We start from the raw sequence: 26,507 nt of genomic DNA on the forward strand, positions 1-26,507 counted from the left end.
GGAGTTTTCATGTTATTTTTAGTTTTTAAATCCATTTTTGTATTGTGTTGGTATTTTGTTCGTCTCTGTAGTGCAAATGCCTCTCCCACAGGGGGATTTTGAGAAACAGGTCTTTAGTCACATGTGTGAAGAAGTGATACGGTGATACAATTCCCAGACTTCAAGCTTGTCACTGTTACATTCACAACTATTGTATATTCCCGGTTTTGAAATTTTTCACCTTAGTCATATATTCAGGTTAATATTCTTTTCAAAATTTATGTGTAGGTTGAGGCTACACATTTATGTCACTCAAAAAGATGTTTTGAGGTTCAGTTGCAAAACTGGTCAGCATTAAATAATTATAATTTATCATTGTAATATATATCAGCATTAGCACATTTTTCTCATTGTTCTGTGGACACCAAGAAGAACGAAATCTTTGCTTGATGCACATTCCTCCCTACATGAGGTTTCTTACAAAAATGGCCATGGCAACTCATGCACCCTGTGCTCTGTGTGGCTGTGTCCTAGACACTGTCATAGAACCTAGTTTTAATATCATACATGCTTCAATAAATCACACATCAAGTGTCTTCTATGGTATTTTCCCCTACATGTCTGAATAGCCTTTGTATTAATGGATTTTATAATCAAATAGCAGATTTTATGAGAAGCCTTCAGGGGTTTGTGTTTAACTATAGTGAATCCATACAAGAATATGGAAAGTTTTGCTTATGTTATTTTTTTCCTTAAACATAGACATAATAGTGTTATTAATTGCGTTAATTTTCTTCAATAAAATTCAATAAAACCTTCTGAATTTAGATCTCCCAAGTACTTTATTAGACTTAATCTTAGGTTCCTTTATCTCTGGTTAATTGCTTTTATTAATTTTTATCATTAAGAATATTTTATGTTAAATATTTTTCAATTTAGTTTGCCACTAGAATATCACTAGAATGCATTTATTTTGTTTTCTGTTTCCATGTTGAGTGGTTAAGTGTGTTCTCTAATTAATTTTCTATCTTGATAAATCTTCTATTAATTTGAGAATATTCATCACTGCTCTGGTTACTGAATTGTCAACAAGAAAAAAACTCCAGTTATTTGGGAAGAGAAATCATAACTACAGCAACAACAAAATGCTCTCATGACATTGTTGTGTAGGCAAATCTGTAGGACCTTTTCTTGATTGATTTGGAATGTCTTAGCCAACTGTGACTGGGCCAGCACTGAGAATGTATTCCTGGGCTGTATATGAAAGCAGACTCAGCAAGCATCAGGGAAAAGCTAGGCACTCACAACCCATCCATGCCTTCTGTTTCAGCTCCTAGCTTCAGTTCTTTCCCTGACTTCCATTGATGATGGACTGTGCTCTGGAAGTGTAAGCCAAATAAATGCACTCCTCCAAGAGGTGTTTCTGGTCATAGAAACAACTCTTGTTTTATCACACCAATAGAAGCCTAAGTCAAACACTTTCCCTTACCTCTTCACGTCTCTACTTCTCTATCTCACTTCCAATATTTCCTTGTTGTTATTTACACAAATCTCATTGTGTGTGTGTGTATGTCTGAGTGTGTGTATGTATATGTGATATATATATATATATATATATATATATATGAATATATTTGTTTACCACAGATTTATTTTCAATAAATTAGGGGAGTATTTTATCTATTATTTTATTTAACCTACTAATATATAATTCTGCCATTAGAAATTGTCTTGTATTAGTAAAATCAAAGTATTTTTTAAATGATAGAAAAGAAGATGGGTGTCATTTCCTACAAACAATATTTTGTAGAATAAATTATACATGAGTGAACTTACTTGTTTTATTAAGTATAGATAATAATATGCCAAATGTTTTATCATCCTGAAAATTTCCCTAAAATATATTTGGTTCATAGTACACTTCTATATAAGCTGTCCATTTCCTTGTAGATGTGCCCCATCCTTAGCTTGAGAGTTGCATGTGGCCATGGAAACCTATAAATGCAACCCAACATAGCTTTGTGAACTTACTGAACACCCAATACAAATATTGATTATTTTGTAGTAGGGAATTGTTTTTATTGAGCATGGACTTTGTAAATTATTTTTCAAGTGATAATGTAAAAATTTTGGACATTGGACATTGAGGTTTGCCTTTGGAATTTTGAGAATTACTAAGGTCTTCATAAGCATTCAAACACTTCATTTGTAAAATATGGGTAGTTTTTGGTTGGTTGGTTTGATTTGATTTGTTTTTTGCCGTTGCATGCTGTTTATCAACAGATTTCCCTAAATTTATATACTCTAACAAGTAAACGCTTAATGTATAATTTTCTTGATGGTCTCATGAACACATAGTAGCAACCAGAAAATCAGAAATACAGAGAGATCAACAACAAGGCAGCCAAAGACAGTGAGGTTTTACTTTTCTATAAGGATTTCTGAAACTTTAACTTTGAAATGAAAAAGGGAAAAAGTAAATAAATATTTTTCTATTATCCTCCATCATAGGGTTATATAAAATTGAATGTTTTAACTATATTTGTTACATGAAAATTCCATGCTAAATTTATATTGAAATTAACCATTTTTCTTACAAACTAGAGTCCCCTATATCAATGATAACTATAATGACTCCCCTACCATTCTCTTTGAATTTACTTACAATTTAGAACTTGAACACTTTACATATTGTTTTATGCTTGTTTGTTTATGAATTTTTGTTTTTTGTTTGTTAACAGTTGTGGTGTTCCTGTGGTTTGGTGGAACCAATTGCTCATCTCTTAGGCTCTGAAAGCTTACAAAAAATTTTGATGGCTTTCTCCACTCCAGTTCCTGAATAATATCTCATTTCCTAAATATAAAAAATATCATTTTAGTATTCATGTCAAGTCCTGATGTTCATTTTTCATTTCTCTGTACGTTAATGAGTTCTAACAGGAACAATGTTCATAAAGTTGTCTTTTGCCAACAGACCTGCTACGGCATTCAGAGCTAGAGGCAAGCTACAGCATTAAGGAGATTTATTGTAAGCCAAGTCTCTAAAGTGTGTGTTGAAATACTAAATACATCCCTGTGTGTTTTGCAGACAATCCTGATTTGCTGAGCCATGTCTCCGTGGGTATTAGAGTTCTGGATGTCAATGACAATCCACCTGAACTTGCCAGGGAATATGATATTGTTGTCTGTGAGAATTCTAAGCCTGGTCAGGTAAGTTAATTCTTTTCTTCCTACCGTCTGAGTGGAAGAAAAATAAGCAGCTTTACTTCTATTATTGCTAGCTATTATCCCCCAAATCCCTCAGTGTCATTTTTATGTTCAGTGGCAACCATTTTATAAGGTTTTAAAAACTAATAGATAACTTTTGAGCATCCTACAAAATGAATTTTCCCCAAATCACAATGTAATTCGGAACAGTGAGCTCATTTAGGTATGATTCATTCATCATGCCAATAAAATTGTCTTGAATGGTCTAGGTACAGTCCTACATTCAGTGAGAAGCAAACACTGTCTTCTCATGGTCTGAGGAAGCTTAGAGATCTTATCTGGGAAGAGAGTACAGATCATATCATTTTGGGACTCTAAAGAAGTGACACATATGATGAGATACTGGTTATGAAAGGTGCTTGTATACTTGTGTGTGTGTGTGTTTGTGTGTGTGTGAGAGAGAGAGACAGAGACAGAGACAGAGAGACACAGAGAGAGAGGAGATGGTGTGTTTACACTGTAAAAAACCTCTATGCTATATAGGATGAGGAGAGTAAGTAAAAGACAGACAGAGACAGAGGCTCAATAAACGTTGGCCTCCATTAAAAGAGATACAGGTGAAGGATAGCTGGAGTCGCCGAGGCAAGCAAACCAGTGGAAGTGAGCATCCATCCTACAATCTTACAAGCACTATGACAAAATAACTCACACCCAAAGCGAGGTGCAGGGATTTCCTTGGTTGCTGTGACTCACACAAACAAATGCATGACGTCCTTGGGTTTTCTTAGAGACCAGAAGAGTGTCAGAACAATAGCATTCTTGTTCTCAGGCAAGGCATAGAAATCGATTGAGTCTCATAGAATTACTTGCTGCCTCAATTTACATCACAATGGAGAATTCCAGAAGTTTTCATAGCTACTAAGTCATAAGATTATGAGATAGGATACCTAGCTTCTTGCTATATGGCCCTTCACAAATACAATTGCTTACTCTGTCTTCTGGGTGAAATACACGTCTCCGGCATATAGCAGCACAGTTGTCTCACAATGTAATCAGCTGAGACACATCAGTGCTTTCAGCAGATTTGGCTGGTAGTTATAGATATATGTGTTATTCACACTTAAAGAGAAATGGTCAGAGAATAGTATGTTTTTTTGGAGCATGCCTTTATAATTACCACCTACAGGTAAATCCAGGAAGGGAGAACGTGTCAAACTCCTATATCAAACAAACTTAGTGCTACATGGATCCATCAAAATGAGTTGATCACTCAAATTTAATTAAAATTTTTGACATTTATAAAGAAATGATACTTGTTCTTCCAGGTGGATATTAGGGAAGATCAATAGTATTTTCTGACACTAAACACTGTTTATGCATTTTTAATATGGAGAGGAGGATATAGAGATATGTGTTTAGTCTAAAGCACACAAGTTTTAGACTCACAGGAATATAGAACCAGAAAACATATCAATGTTTGCTGGAGAGTAAAGAACTGAGGGAAACAACAGTGCTCTTATGACCAATATCCAAAAATGGCAGTATTATGTAATAGATTTAAGATGATACAAATGTTCTGGACCAGGTCCTTATCAATTCTAAAGCATGTGTGGTGCATTATTTTCTAGGATATCACTTCTAAGGGAAAGAAAAAAAAATGCATGAAACATACAGGTATAAATTTGTGTAACTACAGATGATCCTCAGGTAAATATAAATGTAACAATGTATCCATAACACAATCTAAGGAAGAATAGTACTATAAGCTGATGATGCTTCATGAGAAAATGTAAAATCAAGAATAAAAAGGGATCTTTGAAACCAACTATGTGATGGAAACAGCCATAAGTTACATATTTGACATCATCTTTTGAAGTAATAGTGCAAAGAAAACCCAATACAAGGCAAGCTCTCATTACAAATAAAAAACAAAACTGTTTAAAATAAAATGAAAAAATAGCAATACTATTCTAAAAGTATGAGGTAAACAGCATATGTATAAAACCAATTAATTTATTAGTAGTAGAATAGACAATGTCAGGATCAGTTTTAGGCTCAGTATATACAGAGTTTTATGGCCTAAGAAATTCCATTGAAATAAGTTAATGAGCTATTGTACAACAGATTCATAACCCAACTTAATATAATTATGGAAAATAATAAAAACTCAAAACATAGATAATTATATATATGTATACATATATACACATATAATCACAGAAAAGTAAACTTTATCAAATAAAATATTTGATCTACAGAGGCATATTTCATTATCACTATAAAATTTGAACAAAAAGTAGAACTCAGTGTTACATTTACATATTCATTGTTTTAAATGTGAGAAGAAATGTATACAAAATAATAAACAAATAATTAGATCACATGGAAGTCATGGGATGTATCTCAGCAATGGCTACTATATTTGCATTCAAATTTGAGTTGGTATTGAAAATAAAGCATCATGATTGCCATGTTTTATGTAATAGGAAATACACCACTGCCATGTTTTCAACTAGTCACAAAATGTTTACCAAAGTTTTACTACTGGGTAAACTAAAAAAAAAAAAAAAAAGAAACCTAAATATTAGAAAAATATAGTTCTCATTATTATCATAATAAAATTCCTGATGAAGCTAAAACTTCGGTTCCAAAAATACCATCTGGCATATATTACTAACTGCTCTTAGCTCTCATAAAAATAATGCTAAAAACTAAAAAGAATATTAAATTATAATGGGCGTGCACATATAACATTAAATATGTAGAAATTGTTACACAGTAAATGAAAAATTTTAATTTCAGATTTGAATTATAGAAAAAACAATAAAAAGTAGGATAAATATTCACTTTTGATGCAACAGAAAAGAATGAATTAATCTACGTGACATAGTAATAAAAATTTATTCATGAAAAATAATAAATGGTACGGAGCTAAGCCTTCTCCCTCAAAACAAAAACAAATGCCCTTAGAAGCAGAAGATAAGAAAAACAAAAAAATAAAAATACAGTATCTAGAATATTAAAGGAGAAATAATCAACATTTGATCAAATATTGATCAAATAATCAATATTTGTATAGAAAGCTGGTGGTAAATAAAAGTGCTTTTATGTAGGACTTTGAAAATTTAGAGGAATTTTTTTTGGTGTTTTGTTTTGATTTGATTTGATTTGTTTGATTTTTCAAAGGTATTCCAGCAACCCTAACTACTCTATTATTTTTTTTTTTAACTTAATGGATTGCTTATCCACAGCACTGTTCTCAGAGGGAATGACAGCATAAGAAGTGAAAAATATTATAGCATCACTCATCCTTTAATAACATCAGCAGACAGCATTTTTTATTAATGTTCATTGTTCTACATAGAGATAGTCTCCTTTCTGAATACAGATTGAGGTGTCAAAAATAGTATTTTGATAAACAAAATAAAAGAGAAAGAGCAAACTAACATTTAGAACAATCATATCACTCAAGTAGGAAAAGCCAAAGCATTTAATAAAGGTGAGCATAATCAATATTTTCTAAAATATAAGACAAAGGGTTTTATGTAAATATAAATTATAAAACAGCTTTATACGTCTGCTAAATAAACTGTCAATGAAAAACTCTCCATTGACTACAATTAAAACAGTAAGAATGAATGTGAAAAGCAAAGATTCCCAGAAAAGAAGGGACCCTTATTATCATCAAGTATTCCTTAAAAATTGCAATCTCTAAGACGCATATATGTACCTCAATAAAATTTTATTTGTTCATTTGCACTGTACTCCAATATGTAAAAAAAGTAGACAGAAACATTCTATTGATTTATAATCCACTTCATGAGGAAATATATCAGATATTTTAAGGCTAATTATATTTACCTGTATATCATATATAATTAATTATATATTTATTTATAGTTTACCTATATGAATATATCAAAAATATATGCATGTACATATATGTTTGTATATATATCAAAGGGTTATATATTTATTTATATATTATGAAGTTTTATCAATTGCATCATATTAGTATATATGTGTTATATATTTATATACAGTACTGTATGTTAAGAGTTTATATACCTAGTTAATCATATACACTATTGATAATATATAAAAATATATTATATGCATATTGCTTTGTTTTACATTTGAAACAGGGTCTCATTCTTATGCTCTTGCCTCTCTTACATCTTTCCCCCTTGTTCCCCTACCCTCCCCCTCTCCCCATGTGGTCATGGCCAGCCTCTGCTTCTCTATTCTCTTCTTCTTTTTGCCTTTCTCTGCCTTTACTACTCTCTTAACCTCCCTCCCAATGCCCTAAATAAACTCTGTACAAAACAAAACAAAACAAAACAAAACAAAACAAAACAAAACAAAGCAAAACAGAAACAGGGTCTCACTGTGTAGCAGTGGGTGATCTGGAGCCCAATGAGATAAAACTGTCATGTGCCACAACTCCAAACAACTATGTACATGTATATATTTTAATTATATAAATAACTGACTTCTTAGGTTATAAAATCATTTACAATTTCAAAAATACAGTGTTTCCCCAGCATATACATGTTTGCTCATAGTCAAAATTATATGCTGTTTGCAGTGTGAAGAAATGATGCCAAGTTGTTATTGCTTTATCAGCTCGTGTGATTTTGCCTAGAAAAACTGATGGTGGCTGGATTTCTGATTCAGACATTTCCCCACTGTTCCCTGACTCTGCATGTAGACGTTCCCTTCATCAATACCTTCGCAACATCTCTCCTGTCATGGCGCTGCTAGTCTGTTATGGTTTTGTAATGGTGTTGTGTCTTGTATTTTATTTTATCTTACTTATTTGCTTTCATAAGGCAGATTTCATACCAGTACGAAACATGCTTTAGTTAATGCTCCACACGCTGCTCCTAATCTGTTTCTTTTTCTTGTTACCTGTAAGTTTACTATGCCTGGATGGCTTCCATTTGACTGTTAACCCTACACTATTTACTTCCTTACATCTATTCTAAACATGGAACTCAAGAAGAGGTGGGTGATGGAGGGATATGACGAAAAACAAATTTCCAACTAAAAAAATCTACTTTGAAAGTAATTTTAATAATGTCAAACTCAAAATCAGAAAACACAGGCAGTGTTTGTATTTTTGATAGAAACTTTATTCATCTAAGGTTATTGTCTCCAGCTGCATCTCTTTCCTGGGAATTCAATGTTGTTTTTGATGTTTAACATGTTTTTCAACGCTGGTACTCACGTGAATTTAACATTCTGGAGAAAAAAAATATTATCTTTAAGTATAATTTCCAATGTAATTAAACAAACTATCACTGATCATTTTGATCTCAATGATTGTCCTCTAACAGGAGAAACCCTTCTAGATCTCTCTGTTTCTTCTGTTGCATTCTGGAACACATGTTGGTAGGATTTCTGATGGAATTTCACAAATTTTGTCTCTGAGTTAAAATACAATCATATTTAAACTTTGAGTTCTTTCATAAATTTAATGAAGCCTGTTTATGTTTCCCTTGCAGGAAATAACACCTACATCTATAACTTGTTTATAATGTTGAATATAATACTATTGATTTTTTGAGCACCTAATAATATCAGAATGTCACTATGGTAGATAATGGTACTTTTTGAAGAACTAAAAATGTACAGTAGCAGCACTTAGGTCAGAATAAACACCATTATAAATAGCAGCACAAAAGTAGTCCAAGTTCATATGTCTTATACTTCTGAAAAAATATCATATAGAATTTTACTGAAAACCCCATTAAACAAAAAGTCAGGTATGTCTGAAATTTAGAGTTGATTCCTAAACTACAGCGAATCCATAAGAATTTATATTTGCCTAAACATGAAAGTTTTCTTTTATTCATATCAAATATGCTATGTCCTTTTGAACTATTCTTTAAAGGTGAACTCAGAGTTAGATAATATTGTCATTTCTTAGCTAAGAATGTAGGTCTGATGGTAGATTGCTTGTCTGCCTTCAATGGAACCCTGAGTCCTATCTACAGGTCAGCATTAATTAGGTGGGATGTCAAAAGCCTGTGATTCCTTCACCACGGGGGAGGAGACAGGAGGATCAGAAGTCCCAGGTCATCTTATATCAAAGAGTAGAAATTCAGGATGAGCTAGTCCATATAAAAGACTATCTCAAATTATCATCCCTTTATTACTTAGCACAGGCTCTGTCACATCACATAATCTTTTTATCAATTACATAACATTGTATGAAAAGGATAACACATTTCATTACAGATTTACAGTCTATCATAATTCAATCCATTTAACCCACAAGAGTTTGTATTATTATAAAACAAGTTTATGTGATCTCATATAGGATTTGATAACAGAATGAAATAACTGGTTACTTTAAACAACCTACTACGTGTTTCTCAGCACTTTAGCTTTAACATGAGTGCTGAGGACAGTGGTCTGGACAAAATGCCAAGACAGAAGGTGATCACGTTGCTCATCCATTCATGCTGCTCGGTACCAGACTGTAGTAGGAGTCTGTGATAAGTGTCACATCAAAGTTCTGTCACCAGTGCTGAAGTTAACAAGGAAAAAGCTAAAACCCTGTTTCCAAGTAGAAACTTTACATGAATATATAATTGTTACATTGATTTTTTTCCTAATAATTTACTCTCATGTCAATACACTATGCTCAATACATTTTTTAAACCAGGAACATTTATTTTTAGATATTGTCAAATTTCCTCAGTGTGTATTGACTTGTAATTAGCTAATATCAAGTTGATTGCTATATTTTCAAAAGGTGACCATCTTTGTGTCTTTCTGTCTGTCATATCAAGCTGAATTATCAAACATATTATGCATTAATCAGTCTTGTGTTTTATGACTTTATTTGTGTGAAACTAAGAAACAATGAGAGTCAAACTAAAGCTGTTAGAGATTGCACCTTACAAATAGTCACAGAAACAGAAAGTGTCCATAACACAGCAAATAAAATGACCTTGAAAAGAATTATTGTGTAGAACTGTCAGTTGTCTAGTCACGTGCTGTTTTTATTTTCTAAGATACCTAAGAAGAACTATTCACATATTTTAATGAAGATATGATGAAGTAATGCATACACAGAAGAATTAATAACAATGAGAAGTAATGAACACAAAGGAGAGGGAAGCATGAAGATAAAATTAAGTTAATAAAAATTTAAATATGCTTGCATTTGACCGTCATAATTGCAAGAGTATGAGGCTCAAAGGACACTTATAATCATGATGTCCTATTCAGCTGTCACTTGCCCCATGGATGACACTGGAGGTTGTTTCAAGCAAACAGTTGTAGTTAATGAGGTCTCTTAACTTGCTTTCAGAAAAATGGAAAGGATGCTTTAAAATATATAGAAACAAATAAACCGACAGAAAATACAACACAACTAATTACCCCAGAATTAACCAATAGAATCTCAGGTTTGTAAGAAGATTTAAAAAGAATCTAACTTTGTTTTATAAGTTTATTGTAAAATGAGTAGAAAAATTATTATAGCTCCTATGAACTTAAGATAAACTTCTGAGTTGGTTTAGATGAATTGCTCTTTAACAATACTTCAAAAATTCTGAATTAAGAAGCAATTTGCATATATCTCGTAATGTTATAAAACATTGCAGAGACAGTAGAATTGAAAACTAAAGATTCGTAATAGTTGAATCCCACGGGTATAAGATTAGTTTTGAAGACGTGATGAAAGAAATGTATTTATGCATGTTTGACCATGTGCATGCAAATGTGTGGGGAGTGTGCATCCCTGTGTGTCTGTTGGGTATTGAGATATGCAGTGTAGCGCTTGAGTATATTTAGCCCGAAACTGATTTGAAAATCAGACGTGATTTTCACTTAAATTATATTAAGAACTGATGTGCAGAGAATGCAAGTGTATTACTCAGTTGACACGCCATTTTGACCTCTATATGAAGTGGTTTGCACATTTGAGAAAAACAGTGAGATTGCTTTGATTCCCTATCAGCACATTTGTCTACTTGCTGTCAAAAGTCAAAGGGGAAGAAGAGAGCTATTTGGAGAAGTAGTTGCACTTAGGATGGAAAGGAAAAACAACAGGATGAACTTTGAGCTCTAACGTAAATACTTTGGAGTGAAATAAATTAGGAAAGCAAGATAGAAATTTCTTTCTCTACAAACCAGAAATGGGGACTCGAGGAATAAGTAGTTTCCCACTGAGATTGCAGGGGTTGATGACTGACAGCAGAGATGTGTATTGAGGCCTCAGTCTGTCCAGAAGACATCTGCCACTTCAATACTATTATATACTGCCTTAGGACATAAAATCATGCTACTATTGCTTCGTTCTCTTTTTTCTGTTTTTTCTTTTCTAAGTTGTCTCATTTATCATCCAATGGTCTCAGTACATAGAGAAGTATTTGATTTCTCACTGTGTTATATTTTACATATGTTATTTCTTTTGTAAAACATCTTGATATGGAGAAACCATATTATTTTTGCATTTTATGTTTTTCTCTTGACATTAATATTGACATTAAAATATTATTATTTTTGCATTTTGCTTGATCTACTCTGTCAATAGAAGGTATTTTAGTGTTTTTCCTATTTAAAAACAAATATATGTGAACAACCTGAATTATTTCAACACTAATATTTTTAAATAAGAGACATCATATACTTTTGTTTGTTTGAGTATTTATCTTTAAGGCAGTATTGGCCAAGATAATTAGAATTTGTATTCTCTCCTTTGACACCAGAATTTATTTCCATGTAGTTTCCCTTAACTTGCTGCTGAACATGTGTTAATATCAACTGAGAGTCCTTCCTATGTCTGAGCCATCACAGAGGACTAATTGCTTGGAGAGTTTTTGGGGAGCCTGCATCACTGTTACACAGGCTGCATTTCACAGTTCATGGGACTCAATGTTCTCTCATATGACATTGTGGGCCTGCACTGTCATTTCTTGCTCCACTTGAATTTAAAAGGGGGGAATCTATTGCTTTTACATTAATGTACAGAGACAAAACTATACAGCAATACTCTTCTATCTGGACACTGTACAGCCCAGACACTGAAATGAAGCTTCCTGTTTTCAAAGGAGAAAGTTCCAGCAAAACTTTATGACTGCTTATCCCCAAGCTATTGTGAGTCATAAAAAAAAATAAGCCCCAAGGTATCATGGGTCACAAAGAAAATAGATGTTTGTACCATGATGTAATAAAGCGTGGGTATTTATAAATTAAACTAAATGTCTTTTCCTAAAACCAATTGGAGAAAAAAAGCAACTTAATTGGTTCTTTGATGTGTTTAATTTTAAATACTTGACTTGCCAAATAGATCTTTATGATCTGTTAATTACAGCAACTAAAATGACAGTATAATTAAAATCAAGGGAATAAACAAATTAAACTTAACGGTTCGTGTGTGTCTTTTCTTTAGGTTATCCACACCATCACTGCCACTGATAAAGATGACTTTGCCAATGGACCGAGATTTCATTTTTTTCTTGATGAGCGCCTGCCCATGAACCCAAATTTCACACTTAAGGACAATGAAGGTGAACACCAATATGTCTTCTTGATCTATGTGTTTCCTGTTTTGACTGAGAGAGTAAAGACATGATTAGTTTTGCTTCAGTCCTCTACACACGAACAGCTTGCAAATTGGCACTCAAACTCAATGTGATGTTAATGTGTTATGATCTGTGAATATCTTGTATTTAAAATTGAGCCATATGTACAAATAACAGTGATTGGATTTACTCAGAAGCATTCCTTTAAACAAGAGATACACATCCAGTGTGCTCATGGGCAAATTTTAAGAGAAATCTTAGCTGACAAACATGTTTATGATTACCCCTGAAACTGCTAAAAGGCAAAAAATATTTTTAAATTAGAAAAAAAAGTGAAAAAAAAATACATCCCAGAGAGGGTAAGAAAGCCAGATGCCATGTTGAAAATTATTGTGCATTAGCAAAGCTATGAAAAAGTGATGTGCAAATTGGATTTCCTCTTCTTATTGTGCATATTTGTTAAAAGATGGACAGAAAATATGCATAAATATGGGTGATTTTCAAGTTATTTTTGTTTAGTCCTCTGTCTTATATGGAGAAACAGAATCCAGCATAGTTAGTAACTATGGAAAATGTATCGTTGTTTACGTTGTCTGTCCATTGATTCCTCCCTGTCAACAATGCCCTTAATTGCTCTTTGAAGAGACTATGAATGCAATTAGTAGATGTAATTTTCTAATTAGCACCCTACAAATATTTTTGTGGATGGTTTGAATGTACTCTGGTCTGCAGTTTACCACTTGGCAGAGTCCTGGTGACTGACAATAGTACGTCAGTCTTACAGGGGCTTGTGATTCTTTCTCTGCCTAGTTGGAATAAGCATGAAGCACATAATTCACTCTGGGAAGAACTGAACAGTGGGATGAGCAACACAGTCAAGTGTGTATATATTCTGTTCATTTAATTAAAGTAAATATGTATACAAAATGGCACAATGGTATTATTAAAGAACAGCAGTGACATTTTATTTTTATTTCCACACTAATGATATAGCTAGCCATGTAAGTCTAATAAGTTTTCCATTGTAGATGGAAAATCATCTAACATATTCAATGTGTAAGTTGGGAATGCTCTGTGTCAGTTTCTATAATGTGTGTGTGTGTGTGTGTGTGTGTGTGTGTGTGTGTTTCAGTAGTGCATCCAGGATCCATTTTCTACTGTTTCTAATACCTACCACTACTGTCTTAGTCAGGGTTTCTATTCCTACACAAAGCATCATGACCAAGTAGCAAGTTTGGGAGGAAAGGGTTTATTCAGCTTACACTTCCCCACTGCTGTTCATCCCCAAAGGAAGTCAGGATGGCAACTTAAATAGGGTAGGAACATGGAAGAAGGAGCTGATTCAGAGGCCATGGAGAGATGTTACCTACTGGCTTGCTTCCCCTATCTTGCTCAGCTTGCTTTCTTATAGAACCCAAGACTACCAGCCCAGGGATGGCACCACCCTCATTTGGCCCTCCCACCATTGATCACTAATGGAGAAAATGCCTTACAGCTGGATCTTATGGAGGCATTTCCTCAAGGGAGGCCCCTTTCGCTGTGATAATTCCAGCCTGTGTCAAGTTGACACACAAAACCATCCAGTATACCTACCATCACTCAAATGGTTGATGTGTTTAGATATGACACTTCTGTCATTAGGAGTTAGAATCAAGTCTTAAGCATATTTAAACCAATTTAAAGATTTAAAAATGACTACTTTAATTTTTTTTCATAGAAATGGACTGTAAGATAGAAAACCAATCAAATTTATTTAAAATAATTGGGTAAAACCTTAAGATTGGGGGATAATATATTGGATTAGTTACACCAGGACTATACTCTTTAAATACTACCTCCTGCCCAAGATATATGTCTCAGAAGACAATCTTTCATGGATTCTTTGCACTATGTAGTCTTCATGCACCCAATCTCTTGCACATCATCCCTATCCACCCTATAATGCCGGGGAGAACTGATGTGCATCAGAATTTATATAGCTTAGTGGAACATATGTAAAATATATGATTGTCTTCTTTCAGAAGCACTGAATAAAGCCTTCTTGGAGCACTCATACATGATGACATGTTAACATGGTATAAGAGCATGAAGATAGACCCCTCCACAGTAGCTGATTGGTCATTTAGCTAAATCCTATAAAAACCTATAAGTCACTTGTGAATCTTTATTAAAAAGTTTATCTATATCTATATCATCTATCTATCTCTGTGTGTGTGTGTGTGTGTGTGTGTGTGTGTGTGTGTGTGTGTGTGTGTGTGTGTGAAATCATCTAAGACAGATGCTATAGTAATTTTATAGTAATTCTGGGGTTTTAGTTTAGTTAATAAAAAGCAACAGGGCTCCTTGCACTGGGTAAAAGGATCTTTTGTCTGTACCATAGTAAGATTCCTGTTTCTTATGAACTCCACTCTGAATAACATGATTTAATACAGTGCTCATGTTTTCTTTGCATGTGTTATAACTCATTTTATTTCCTCATTAATTTGGAATCTACTAATTTATCTGGAAGCTGAAGAACTAAAATTGTCAAGAACGCTTCATTTCATTACTAAAAGTTATCTGGGCTTCCTTAGATCTCATTACTCACAGTGACACATGCTGGGAATATTCTGAAAGAAAACACCAGCATGGAGCTAATGATCTGGTAGGGAGGCAGGAGGTCTGTCAAAGAAAATGTGTTCCAAACACTCACTGCTTTGGTTGGTGGCCATTTTTTTATAATAGACATTCAAGACACTGATGAATCATGACCTTTTTTTTTTTTTTAGTGTATTTTCTTGGACATGTCCATATTAAGAGTTCTATTTTGGATATCAGCCTAATCTAATCATAGGGGCTCTTGCAATGTGGTATAAATCCACTCAAGATGAACAGATCTATTCGCTTCTGATTAGGACCCTATCTCTCAACAGTAATATTCAGCTGATTAAATTCCCAGCCTTCACTGTGGAAGGGATTGAAACATCCAAACTGCAGCACTTAGAGATGCTTCCACAATACTCATTTCCACATATAAGATTCACTGCTTCCTCCAAAAATCTATCCAAAGATCTTGACATGCATCTCATCAGAAGGCACACTGAGAAGATTCTATCTGTATTTGTATCTCCTTAGAAGTCTGGAGAATTTTACTGAGAGTTCACTTGTGTTGTGACTGTGTTGCTAGAATCATTGCCTGTCTGGATAGACATAGTGAGCTGTTCTTTGCTATTCTCTTATCTTCAGAGAACATTAGTTTAGGGCTTCGGCTTTCTGCTAGATGCCCCAAAAGTAATTTCCAATTGATCCTTCCACTTTAGCAGAAACTCTTCAGAGAAAACCAGTCACACCCAGATCTTTCATTTCCAGGTTGAATGCCATCCCTGCATATTTTCAAGAGCTCTCATGGTTGCTCCATCTCCAGAGTGTAATCTTGATTCCTTAGAGAAAGAACAAATAAATCACTACTTGCTATCTGTCAACTGGTCAGATTTCTTCTTCTCTGGAATCTTAATCTTCCTAATTATCTTGCTGCACTTGTTCCTTCACCACTAAAAGACACTTGTTTCCCATTTTCAAGGTTGCCTTCTGTAGTCAGTGGACTACAGTTTGGCTTAAACACACAATTCTGATTGTTTTACGTTGCTTTGTTTAAAAAGCCCAAAGAAATCTGAGTATAATTTCATTAAATAGACAGGATATTAATTCAGCATGTAAAAGAAGATATTGTTCAATGATTCCCTGTCTTCATAATGATGGCTATTGCATGCTCCTAATATTTTAAAATCTTTAATATTATATCAATGGAAATAAGAGTCAGTTCATTACTGAGCTACATATAAATGACCATGTCCTAGGAACACAGCTTTAGGTTATCCCAGCTTTTATGTTCCTATATGGTAACAGCTTCATGAAAATTTTAGAATAACAGAGCTAAAATGATTAAAAATTAATATCTACAAATACATTAATGTAAACATCTGTTATGGTACTACAGAACTGTCAGAAATTCGGGGCAAGAATTCTCAAGTCTTTCATATATGTTTAGCTTTTTTTGTTTGTTTGTTTTTGCCTTGGTGAAACAACTCACATTCCAAAAGGATTTACCTCACCATCAGAGTGATGTTACTTCACATACAGAGGTGAGCAATAAATGGTTCTTTGCAGTGCTAAAATATAACCTGAAGTATTTGACTCAGAACCTAAAACATTCCACCTTTTTCACAATGACTGAAGTTCTAATATTTTTGAGCAGCCACTGTAAAATATTTTGTAAATTTTGGGATTCATTCTAGAACCTTTAGTTTGTGGCAGTTTTGTCATCTGTGCTAGCTACATTCCTTAATACAAACCCGAAGTTCTCTGCTTCTAAGGCTCAGTTACTATTGTCACTTTTATAAACCTGATACAGTTCTTCGTTCTTCACCGTACAATGTGCTCACTGGGCATCCTGTAACCTAAGGTGAACATGGAGAGACTATACCACATGACTAGCTCTCTTGAGAGGAGTAAATACCTGAAAGTTCTGGTAGATAATTGCAATAGTAGTTCATAACCTCATATCAATCTCAATCCATCTCTGAAAACTTTCCCTTGAAAACATGGGTGGTTAAATAAATATGTCTCTTGGATGTATTCAAACCTTCATTGAAGATCCCAAGAAGATATTTAGGTGTTAGGTCAATTCTAGGGTCTCTAACTATACTAGGAAAATTGTTGGCAATCTAATCCATCTATTTAAACAGAATGTAATAGGACATGATAGGTTTCGTAGTTTGAATGAGAAATGTTCCTCCATGGGCTCATGTACTTGAAAACATGGCCCTCAGCTGGTAATGCTCTTCCACTGCTTGGAGAACATGTGGGAGGCAGTATCTCATTAGAGATGGATTTAGACTCTTTTGATCTTGATCTGATCTTGATATTGTGATCATCCAGCTTCTAGCCTACCGCTTCCGTGTTTTCACATTCCTATCAATGATGAACTCTGTGCTTATATAGAAAAATAAATTCTTTCTTCCCTAAGCTGCTGTTGGCCTTGATATTTTACAGTAGTAAGAGAAAAGTAACCAGGGTACTAGGGTTCAAGTAACTTATTAGTATTTACTACAGAGTATTTCCTATTAAAAATAAGAAAGGGAAAAATATCCTAAACAATGAAAACTAAAATGGAGGACAAATGAGGACAGAAAAGTCAGGAGTGCTCAATGCTGCATAATGAACCACAGTCAACTAAAGAAACACAGAGAGCAGGGAAGACCATCTTCCCCTAGCACATCAGCTGGTTATCCAATACCAAACACAAGCGGTCAACTATGGGGAGGTATGCACACACATACACACACACACACACACACACACACACACACACACACACACTATGTATATATATATGTGTGTGTGCGTGTGTGTGTGTGTGTGTGTATATATATACATATATGTATATATATATATGTATATATATATATGTCTTCAAAATATAAAGAAGTAACATTTTGAAAAAAAGAATATCTTTATAAGCTGAGAAAACTTCCAACTTTAAAGATTAGGAAAGAGTACAAATTTACAGATAATAAAATTAAATTGTAAAAAAGAAAATAGAGTGGACGGGGTTGAAATAGTCTTTTGCAAATTAGAAACAGATAATCAGTAGTAGTTTTTGAGGAAGGACTCAAAAGAATAATCCCTCTCTTACTACTAGGGAGAACACACTCTCCAGTATATACCCTCAATGCTCAAGAAATTACAATATCTATATATGAGCTCTCATAAAGTTCCACTATAAGAACGTACTATGCCATCAAGACAAGATAAATAAGCTTTTATTTATTTAAAAACTAATAAATATTCAATATGTAATTATTCTGTATTACACAGAAACAATGGATTGAGCACAGATTTTAATTACCTGTGGATAAAGAATAATATAGTAGAAAATAGAAAAATATGTTAAATAAGTGTGCTTAGGAATTTTTCAGTAAGTATGCGATAATGACGAATCAAAGCCACACCCACTCCTCTTTAAAAGCAAGCCCTTGTGCACAGGCATCTCCTCTCCACTCCAGCTGACATTTCACATTGCTCTTCAGCAGGCGCAGCTCCAGCTCTCACTGCACCGCCAGTCAGCACCTCTCTTCCCTTCCCAGCTTGGAAAGAATGTGTTTTTTTTTTGTCTAAGAGAAAATCTGTTGTCAGCTCTTAGTTTAACACTGTTTGGCTCCCGCTACTTAATCTTTGAAGTGGCATGTACTCTGCAGTGTGTCAGACAGCGTGTAAGCTGTCTGGAATTCACCGCATTAAATCGCCTGCCATTCCTGCTTCCGGGGCCCTTGTTGTGTGGTTCAAGAAACCACAATCCCTTGAGACATGATTTGCAATGCAAGCCAGCAAGCTGACTGCAGAGAGAGCATTAAAGTCGCACTCGTAAAGTATTAGTAGTGTGATTTGGCCAGCTAGAGTGACACAGAGAACAGTTTTGAGCAAGGAGGTCTACACAGGTGAGAGAATGAATCAGTGTATGCAATGCTTAGAAAAACCTATCAGGCGAATGTTACATGGCCTTTCATCACTTGGGCAGACATAATCAATTTGTTATCCTTAGGAAACTTTGAGCTACTCCAAACAGCAATTGACAGTATTCATCCGAAAAGTTTTTTCCCTAGCGCTCAATAAATGAATATATATCGCATATATTAAGATAATAAAATGGATATATATGTGTGTATACATACACACACACACATATATACATACACACATATACATACTTACATATACACACACACACACACACACACATATATATATATATATATGTGGTCATAGCATATGAAGCATATGATGCATATGATACCCTCTTCTGATAGCTCTGCCCTAGGTACATATACATATATTCACATGACTTTTTTTGGAGTAGAAATTTATTTTTATTGACTGTATGCACAAATTACACTTAATATGTAACTATGCTCTTTTCTTTTTCTTAAAAATTAATTTGATCCCTGAAATAAGAATAATAAGAACATAGCGGTGGAACAAGAAAAATAATTAAAACCCTCATGAGATTTAAATGGCAACGTTGCCTATTCTAAACAAAAGATTGGCATTTGTAAATTATTTGGCATAGTACATTTGTCACATACTAAGTACATAAAAAGTTACATACAGAAAATAATCCAAATGGTAATTTAAAACATCTTAAAGAAAGGAAGTGTAAAACTGTGGCAAGAAGCAAATGAACCGTTTGTTGATTGACATCCAGGTTTTCCTTCTAGGACCTTCTTTTCTAACTGGTAAAATTTTAATTTTCACACTAAAATTACCCATCCATCAAATACACTTAGCTTCATAGTTTGGCAGCTTCAGTAAATAAGCGACAGCCAAAATATCAGGCGACACGTCATTAAGGGATTAGGTCAGGGCTCTGTTTGTATGGACAGCTTTGTTGATAGCTTTTCTAATGTGTCAGAGTAACTTCATAGTCTAGTGTAAAGCCATCACTTACATTACAGCAGCGGTGGGTCTTATCTGTTTCAGGAACTTCCTGCAGGGAGTTTAGAGACAAGGCTTTATTTAATGAAAACGGATTTGGCAGACTAAGTCCTAGGCTTAATTCTAACTGGAAAGTGTATTCGTAAATCCTACAGATTTCAGCAATGAAATGGACCACCTATAACTTTGTACAGTGATATCTATGCAGTTTATAGTTTTCTAAAATGAATTGTCTCTTTAAAATTTAAATAATATTCTATTTTATGTATATGTGCATAGATACTTCATGCTATATTTTAGAAATTCCTATTGTTATCACTGAATTTTCACTTTCATTACTGTAGGTAACATTGTAATGAAAATACTTAGCTTAGAACATATGTGTCTCCCATTCCATTTATCATTGCTGGTAGTAAATACTGTTTCAAATAACATGGGCAATGGTATTATTCTAATGAGTTTTCATGGTCATTTTCTAATAAATACCTAATTCTTTTCTAATTCTCTACATTGTTTATTATATATATATATCTTCAAGTTATATATTTAATTATATTTTTTAAAAAATAAGTCTCTCACCAGGGAAAAGTACACTGATTTTATTTTCAATACTAAACAGTAAGCTCTGAAAACATATGTATTTAAGTAGCATTATAAACAGAGAGCACGTATATTCATGTATTTAGATATAATTGATTATAGATATTACTGAAACAGATATATTTGTGATATATTGATATATATATATATATATATATATATATATATATATATATATATATATATCACAAATTAAAGAAAAAGGAACCATGAATTTGGAAGGGGGCAAGGGTAAGAGAGCTGATACCTATCATGTGGGAAGATTAATTAAAAAACAATGGAATAGATAAATGATGCAATTATTTTTTAATCTCAAAAATTGAAACGAACATAAGTTATTTTAAAACAATAAAATACACTGAAAATCATTTTTCAATTGTATTCACCCATACCTGTTATTTCTGAATCAGTATTTCATTGCTATCACATGACTCTTTAAAGAATTAATGAGAAGGTAGGAAAACTGAATCCTGGCTTCAGATGCTTCAGCCTTGGGTCACGTGGTCAAGTGCTTCAAGTCTGAGGTAAAAAACAAAGCATCGTGACTTGCTTGATGAGAGAAAGTACTCACCCAATGCCAGGTGGGAAGCAAGAATACAGGAGAGAAGGGCACAGCTGTATACCTAAATCCCTCTCAGTAGCATCCTCTTGTGAAGGTCTAGCATGCCCTGTGTCCGCAGGATGCTGACAAAGACTGTACTACCCTGGCTTCGGAAGACATTAAAGAACTAGGCTCCCATTTCTATTTTTTTTTTTAATTTTTGTATTACTATTTTTAAAATTTTACTTTTGCCTTCATTGTATCATTTTTCATTAATTTTGCAATATTAATTTTTCTTTCCAAAAATAAATGATGAATTGCTTATATTTTAAAAGAAAAATATGTTAATGTTTTGTGTAGGTACGTTTGGCGCTGCATTAGCTGAAAGCTTAACTGAGAAATTGCATATGGAATGATTCAACCCTGACTATGTAGCTTTTAATGTATCTTCTGATGCTCTTTCTTTCAAATTTCACAGAGCATTGGCATTGCAATATAGTCATTTTGTTTGAGACACATTAGAGGCCCTTGGGAGCTTTTTAGGTCTTTTTTATGTTTCTTTAGCATTGTCAGCTGCAGAGCAGTCAATATCCCCATAGTTTTATTTTTGGCCTTCAAATAAGAACTCGCAGCTGGTGTTGTAATGTGCTTAATTTCGCCATCGAGCGTAAACATTTAAAATTCTGTTTTTATCCACAGGGTTTCAAGAAAACATTTAGTGATTTCTCCCATTCCTAAACAAAATAGTGCACACATAATCGCCCCTGAGTTACAAACCAAGCATCCAACATCCTCTAATGGATGCAGCAGCCACTGTGCCCTGCTGAGTCACTTAACTCCTGTCAAGGAGGAGCTGGGGCATGTTTTTATTCTACCATGGCTCTCCTTTCCCCTACCAGTCAAATCTCAGGGTCACCAGCTACTGACATTTATCAGGCTTCACCTGACAGAATTCTGCTGCTCTCTGGCTGTACACTTTCAGAGCGTGAATTCTGCAAAGTTAAACACTGAGCGGGCCATCTGACCCTGAAGTAGGAAAGTGTGAATTTCTACCATATCGAGGAGTTTTAGTAGATCTTTTAGTATAAATAGAAAAAGACATCCTTTTGTTCTCTCTGAAGGTTTTACGCATTGTCGATATGTGGTGTTGTTTTTGTGCAGTGGTTTTTAATCCATTTTCCCATCCTGGAATTACTAACCCATGGTCTCTCACCTTTCATTCCATCACACACAATGAGACCAAAAGAAAAGCTGGCTCATTCTCTGTGAAAAAGAAAAATCATAAAGAGTAACATAAAAGCCGTTCCATACATGTGTCTTTGCTTTCTGCTCTCGAAGACACAGTCAGCCCTATTTTACTTCATTATATTCATTGTAATGAACAGCAACAAGGCTGGAATTACCTGCCCAACATCTACATGAAGGGGAGTTGAGCATTTGAATAGATTTAAAGAGTAGAAATATGTGTTCACCATAAATGACTAAAAACTTTTTTTCAGGGGTTTGAGATGTATTTTCTTCGGCCCTGCCTCAGCTTTTTTTTTTTTTTTTTTAATCTCCTATCCCCTGCCCCCTCCCCCTGCTTATATAAGGGTGATCCCCCATCAGCCCACCCACTCCTGCCTCAGAGCCCTAGCATTCCCCTACACTGGAGAATAGAGCCTCCACAGGACCAAGGGGATCCCCTCCTGTCAATGCCTGACAAGGCCATCCTCTGGTACATGCCTAGCTGGAGCCATGGGGTCCCTTCATGGGACCTTTTTGGTTGGTTGATATTGTTGTTCTTCCTATGGGGTTGCAAACCCCTTCAGCTCCTTCAGTCTTTGCCCTAACTCATCCATTGGGTCCCTTTGCTCAGTCCCATGTTAGGCTGTATGCATCAGCATCTGCATTTGTCAGACACCAGAGGCTCTCAGAGGACCCCTATACCAGGCTCCTACCTCAGTTATTTAATGAAAAAGTAATAGCCCTTTCCAGATATATATATGGTTAATAAGTAAACGTGATCCTTAGATTTTGTATTCCAACATTTTAACAGAGTTACTTTTACTGCTATACTAAGATACTATAACTATGCTATACTTATGAATTGTTTGGTATTTAGATTTTGTGTTTTATATTCCAGAACCCAAATGCTTCCTAACACATCACCTCTTCACTGTCCTCCTTTTCTTCTAAGACTTGTTTGTCAATATAAATCATGGAGACTGTGAACTATGAACATGCTTGTCATGTATGAGAGTCCATATTCCTCGTTCTGCTTCTCAAGTGCTGTTATAAACCGACCTGACTAACCTGCCTGGCTAGTGTTTTCTTATTTTATCCCTCTCTTAAATTAACACTCACATTATTCATGAGAAGATTTTCTGATAACATGATAGCCATTTTTTGGTTCATGTGTATTTATATTTTCTTCTTAGTGTCTTATGTGCATTGTTGTATATGCATATAACACTTCTATATAACTAATGGTCAGTGGACTAAAGATTTTTTCACTATCGTTAACAAATTGTTGATAAAATCTTTAACTGCACTGTAAGAATAGATATTTTCCTAACAAGAGTAATAGATGTTTTCTTAATGAGCGTGACAAACAAGGAAAAAAGGAACCCAGAAATGCTACTTTGCTATATTTGATAAAATAAATATTGGTAGATTTCTAATCTCATTTGAAAGCTTTGTCTATCTATATTCATGTGTTTGAAGTATAGGAATAAACACATAATTTTGCAACGCTGTTATGAATCTAAAAGAAGAACCATTAGATTGTTATGTTAATTTGGAGTTTAAAGTCTTTTGAAGGGGAAGGATGGCAGATGGTCAAAGGATGTCCTTACAGGGTGCAAATGAGAACACACTGATATGTTGGATGGTAGGTTGAAGTTTTGGCAGACAGACAAGTGAGGCCACAGGATGTTTGAAAAGCTAAATGAACCAACAGAGTCCGGAGTTGGAGCACTGAAATTGGAGTCATTCTTGGGCTTTTGTGAAGGAGAAGGCAAGAGACAAAGAGGGAATGACTCTTTTCCAAATATCCCAGTAGGTTGTGCTATGGAAGGATTGCATTTGGTTAGTTCGTTTTGGTTTTAATTTTGTGATACATGACAATGTAATGAGAAACTAAAAGAAGATAAGTTATTGATGAGTACCATTTATATTAAAACCTATTATGTAAGCAAAGCTTTACAGGACACCACGATAAAGTTGTGTAATGCCTGGGCTCTAATCATTAAATTATGAATGATTCTTACAGCTGCCTGAGAACTGGGGACTATTGAGAATATAAAATCCTATCTATTAATGAGAAATTTGGATGGGATTGTACTCAGCTGTCATCAGATAAATAACAAACGAAACTTATATATTTGCTCTAATTAGAGATACATAACAAAGAATCTCAAATATTTCTATGGCTATGTTGGGGTTGAAAAGATTGATTTTATAGTCTGTTTTTCTATGGGCAATACAAAATTTATCTTTAAGACTTCATTATTTTAAGAAAAGACTGTGAAATGACTAGCAATATGTATAAATTCCTTTTGCATTCAAAAAAATTTTTAGTACTTTCTAAGATATGTTTGATTTTAAAATGAATTTTATTACCCATTGAAAATGTATCTCAAGAATGTCTTATTGCATCTTTAATTACATTTAGTTTACTAAAAGAAGGTCAGATATTATAATATACTATGTGGGGTTTTATAAAAATATGGTAAAAAGATATAAAAAGATGGTATTCAGGAAATTAATTCAAGAAATTATATCCAAACACTATGGCCAATAGTATTGTCCATTGTACTACTTTTATTTTATAGGCTTCTATCATTACTAAAACAGAAGCTGAAAGACAGACATCCATTCTACAATACATTTTACTATAAATATATTCATTAAAAATAAAACAAAATTATCAATTGCAAAATATTCCTTGTACTCCAAAGCTCCATAAATGAACTATTACAGCTGATATTATTATTTTTAAAAGGCTTTGAATTTCACTGTTTCTAAGGCATTACAATATTATTACAACATCTCCACATAAAATATTGTACCCATGCCTGGGCATCCAACTTTTTCAGCCAGTAGGCTTGCATATTTATGTCTGAATAAGACATTTATTTTTATAATGATTATAGAGTTCTTTTAAAGAAGTAAAACAGGTTTGTTGGTATTTCTTCAAGGAATGGTAGTGTATCTGCTGCAAACACAATTACCTTAATATATTCTGGAAGAAATCTAGCAGTATCTGGATTTAGTTAAAGACTTTTTACTCATCTAAATCTATACTGGACATGTACTCTCTTTGTTATTTTAAAATTATTTGTCATTTTTAAAAATTTTATCATCATATTATGTGAGTTACTCAACACTCACACTATTGAATTAAAATGTCACTTTCAATACAGTAGATCTAATGTGTGCTATATATATATATATATATTGTATAATATATATTATATATATTATATAATCATTTATATATATATAATCATTTTAGCATACTTGGTAGCTCTATATTGTCTACATCAGTATTTCTCTATTCATATATCTATCCATTTATCATCTATTGTCCATATATATATATAATCATTTAATACCTGTCTTATATTTGGGAGTTTATATTTTTCCAACTTGGATGTTCTTTCTTAAAGTTCAAAGTTTTTGTTCAAATTCAGTGAGTGTTCCAACAAGTATATATTTTTGTGGTTCCAGTGAAGTACAGAATATCTCTTGTTGGGGCTCATTTTTCTGCTGTACTAAGCCTTTTTAGGTGAGAGGCTATTGTTTCTTAAATTATCTTTTCTTTTAAAAAGTCAGAACTTTAGCTGAAAAAAAGGAAAAGAAAAGAAAGAAAGTGAAACAGCTTTATGTCACCATTTCAAAAAAGTTTTACTGAAAATTCAAAGTACCATAAAACAGTTTCGATTTCTTTGGTTGCTAATCACATTTAACTGTAATTCTAGTGTTTATCCTCATCAAAAAATGCTAACTATCAGGTGGTTCAGTGTTACACTACACAGCTTCCACAACTAGGAAAGATCACTGAAGTCTTCCCTACAGCCTGCATAGCGCCTTCCATTACTGTAGTGGACAGTGGGAAAAAGCTGGAAGCTTAATTTCAGCTTGGTTTCTCTGTGTTCTCTCTAAACATTGTTCAGCAAGAGCCT

General features: G+C 33.8%; 1 protein-coding gene across 8 annotated transcripts in view; it reads left to right on the plus strand.

Moving 5' to 3' along the window:
• Window positions 1–26,507, plus strand: part of Cdh18 (cadherin 18) — a 928,594-nt gene that overhangs the window by 884,485 nt on the left and 17,602 nt on the right. For all 8 annotated transcript variants that reach the window (XM_006520095.4, XM_011245360.3, XM_006520094.4 and 5 more), the window contains 2 exons: window positions 3,068–3,189; window positions 12,596–12,713. In XM_006520095.4, coding sequence (XP_006520158.1) covers window positions 3,068–3,189; window positions 12,596–12,713 — 240 coding nt within the window. The remainder of the gene's footprint in view (window positions 1–3,067; window positions 3,190–12,595; window positions 12,714–26,507) is intronic.

The sequence above is a fragment of the Mus musculus genome, chromosome 15 (genome assembly GCF_000001635.26).
Source record: "Mus musculus strain C57BL/6J chromosome 15, GRCm38.p6 C57BL/6J".
NCBI classification, from domain to species: Eukaryota; Metazoa; Chordata; class Mammalia; order Rodentia; family Muridae; genus Mus; species Mus musculus.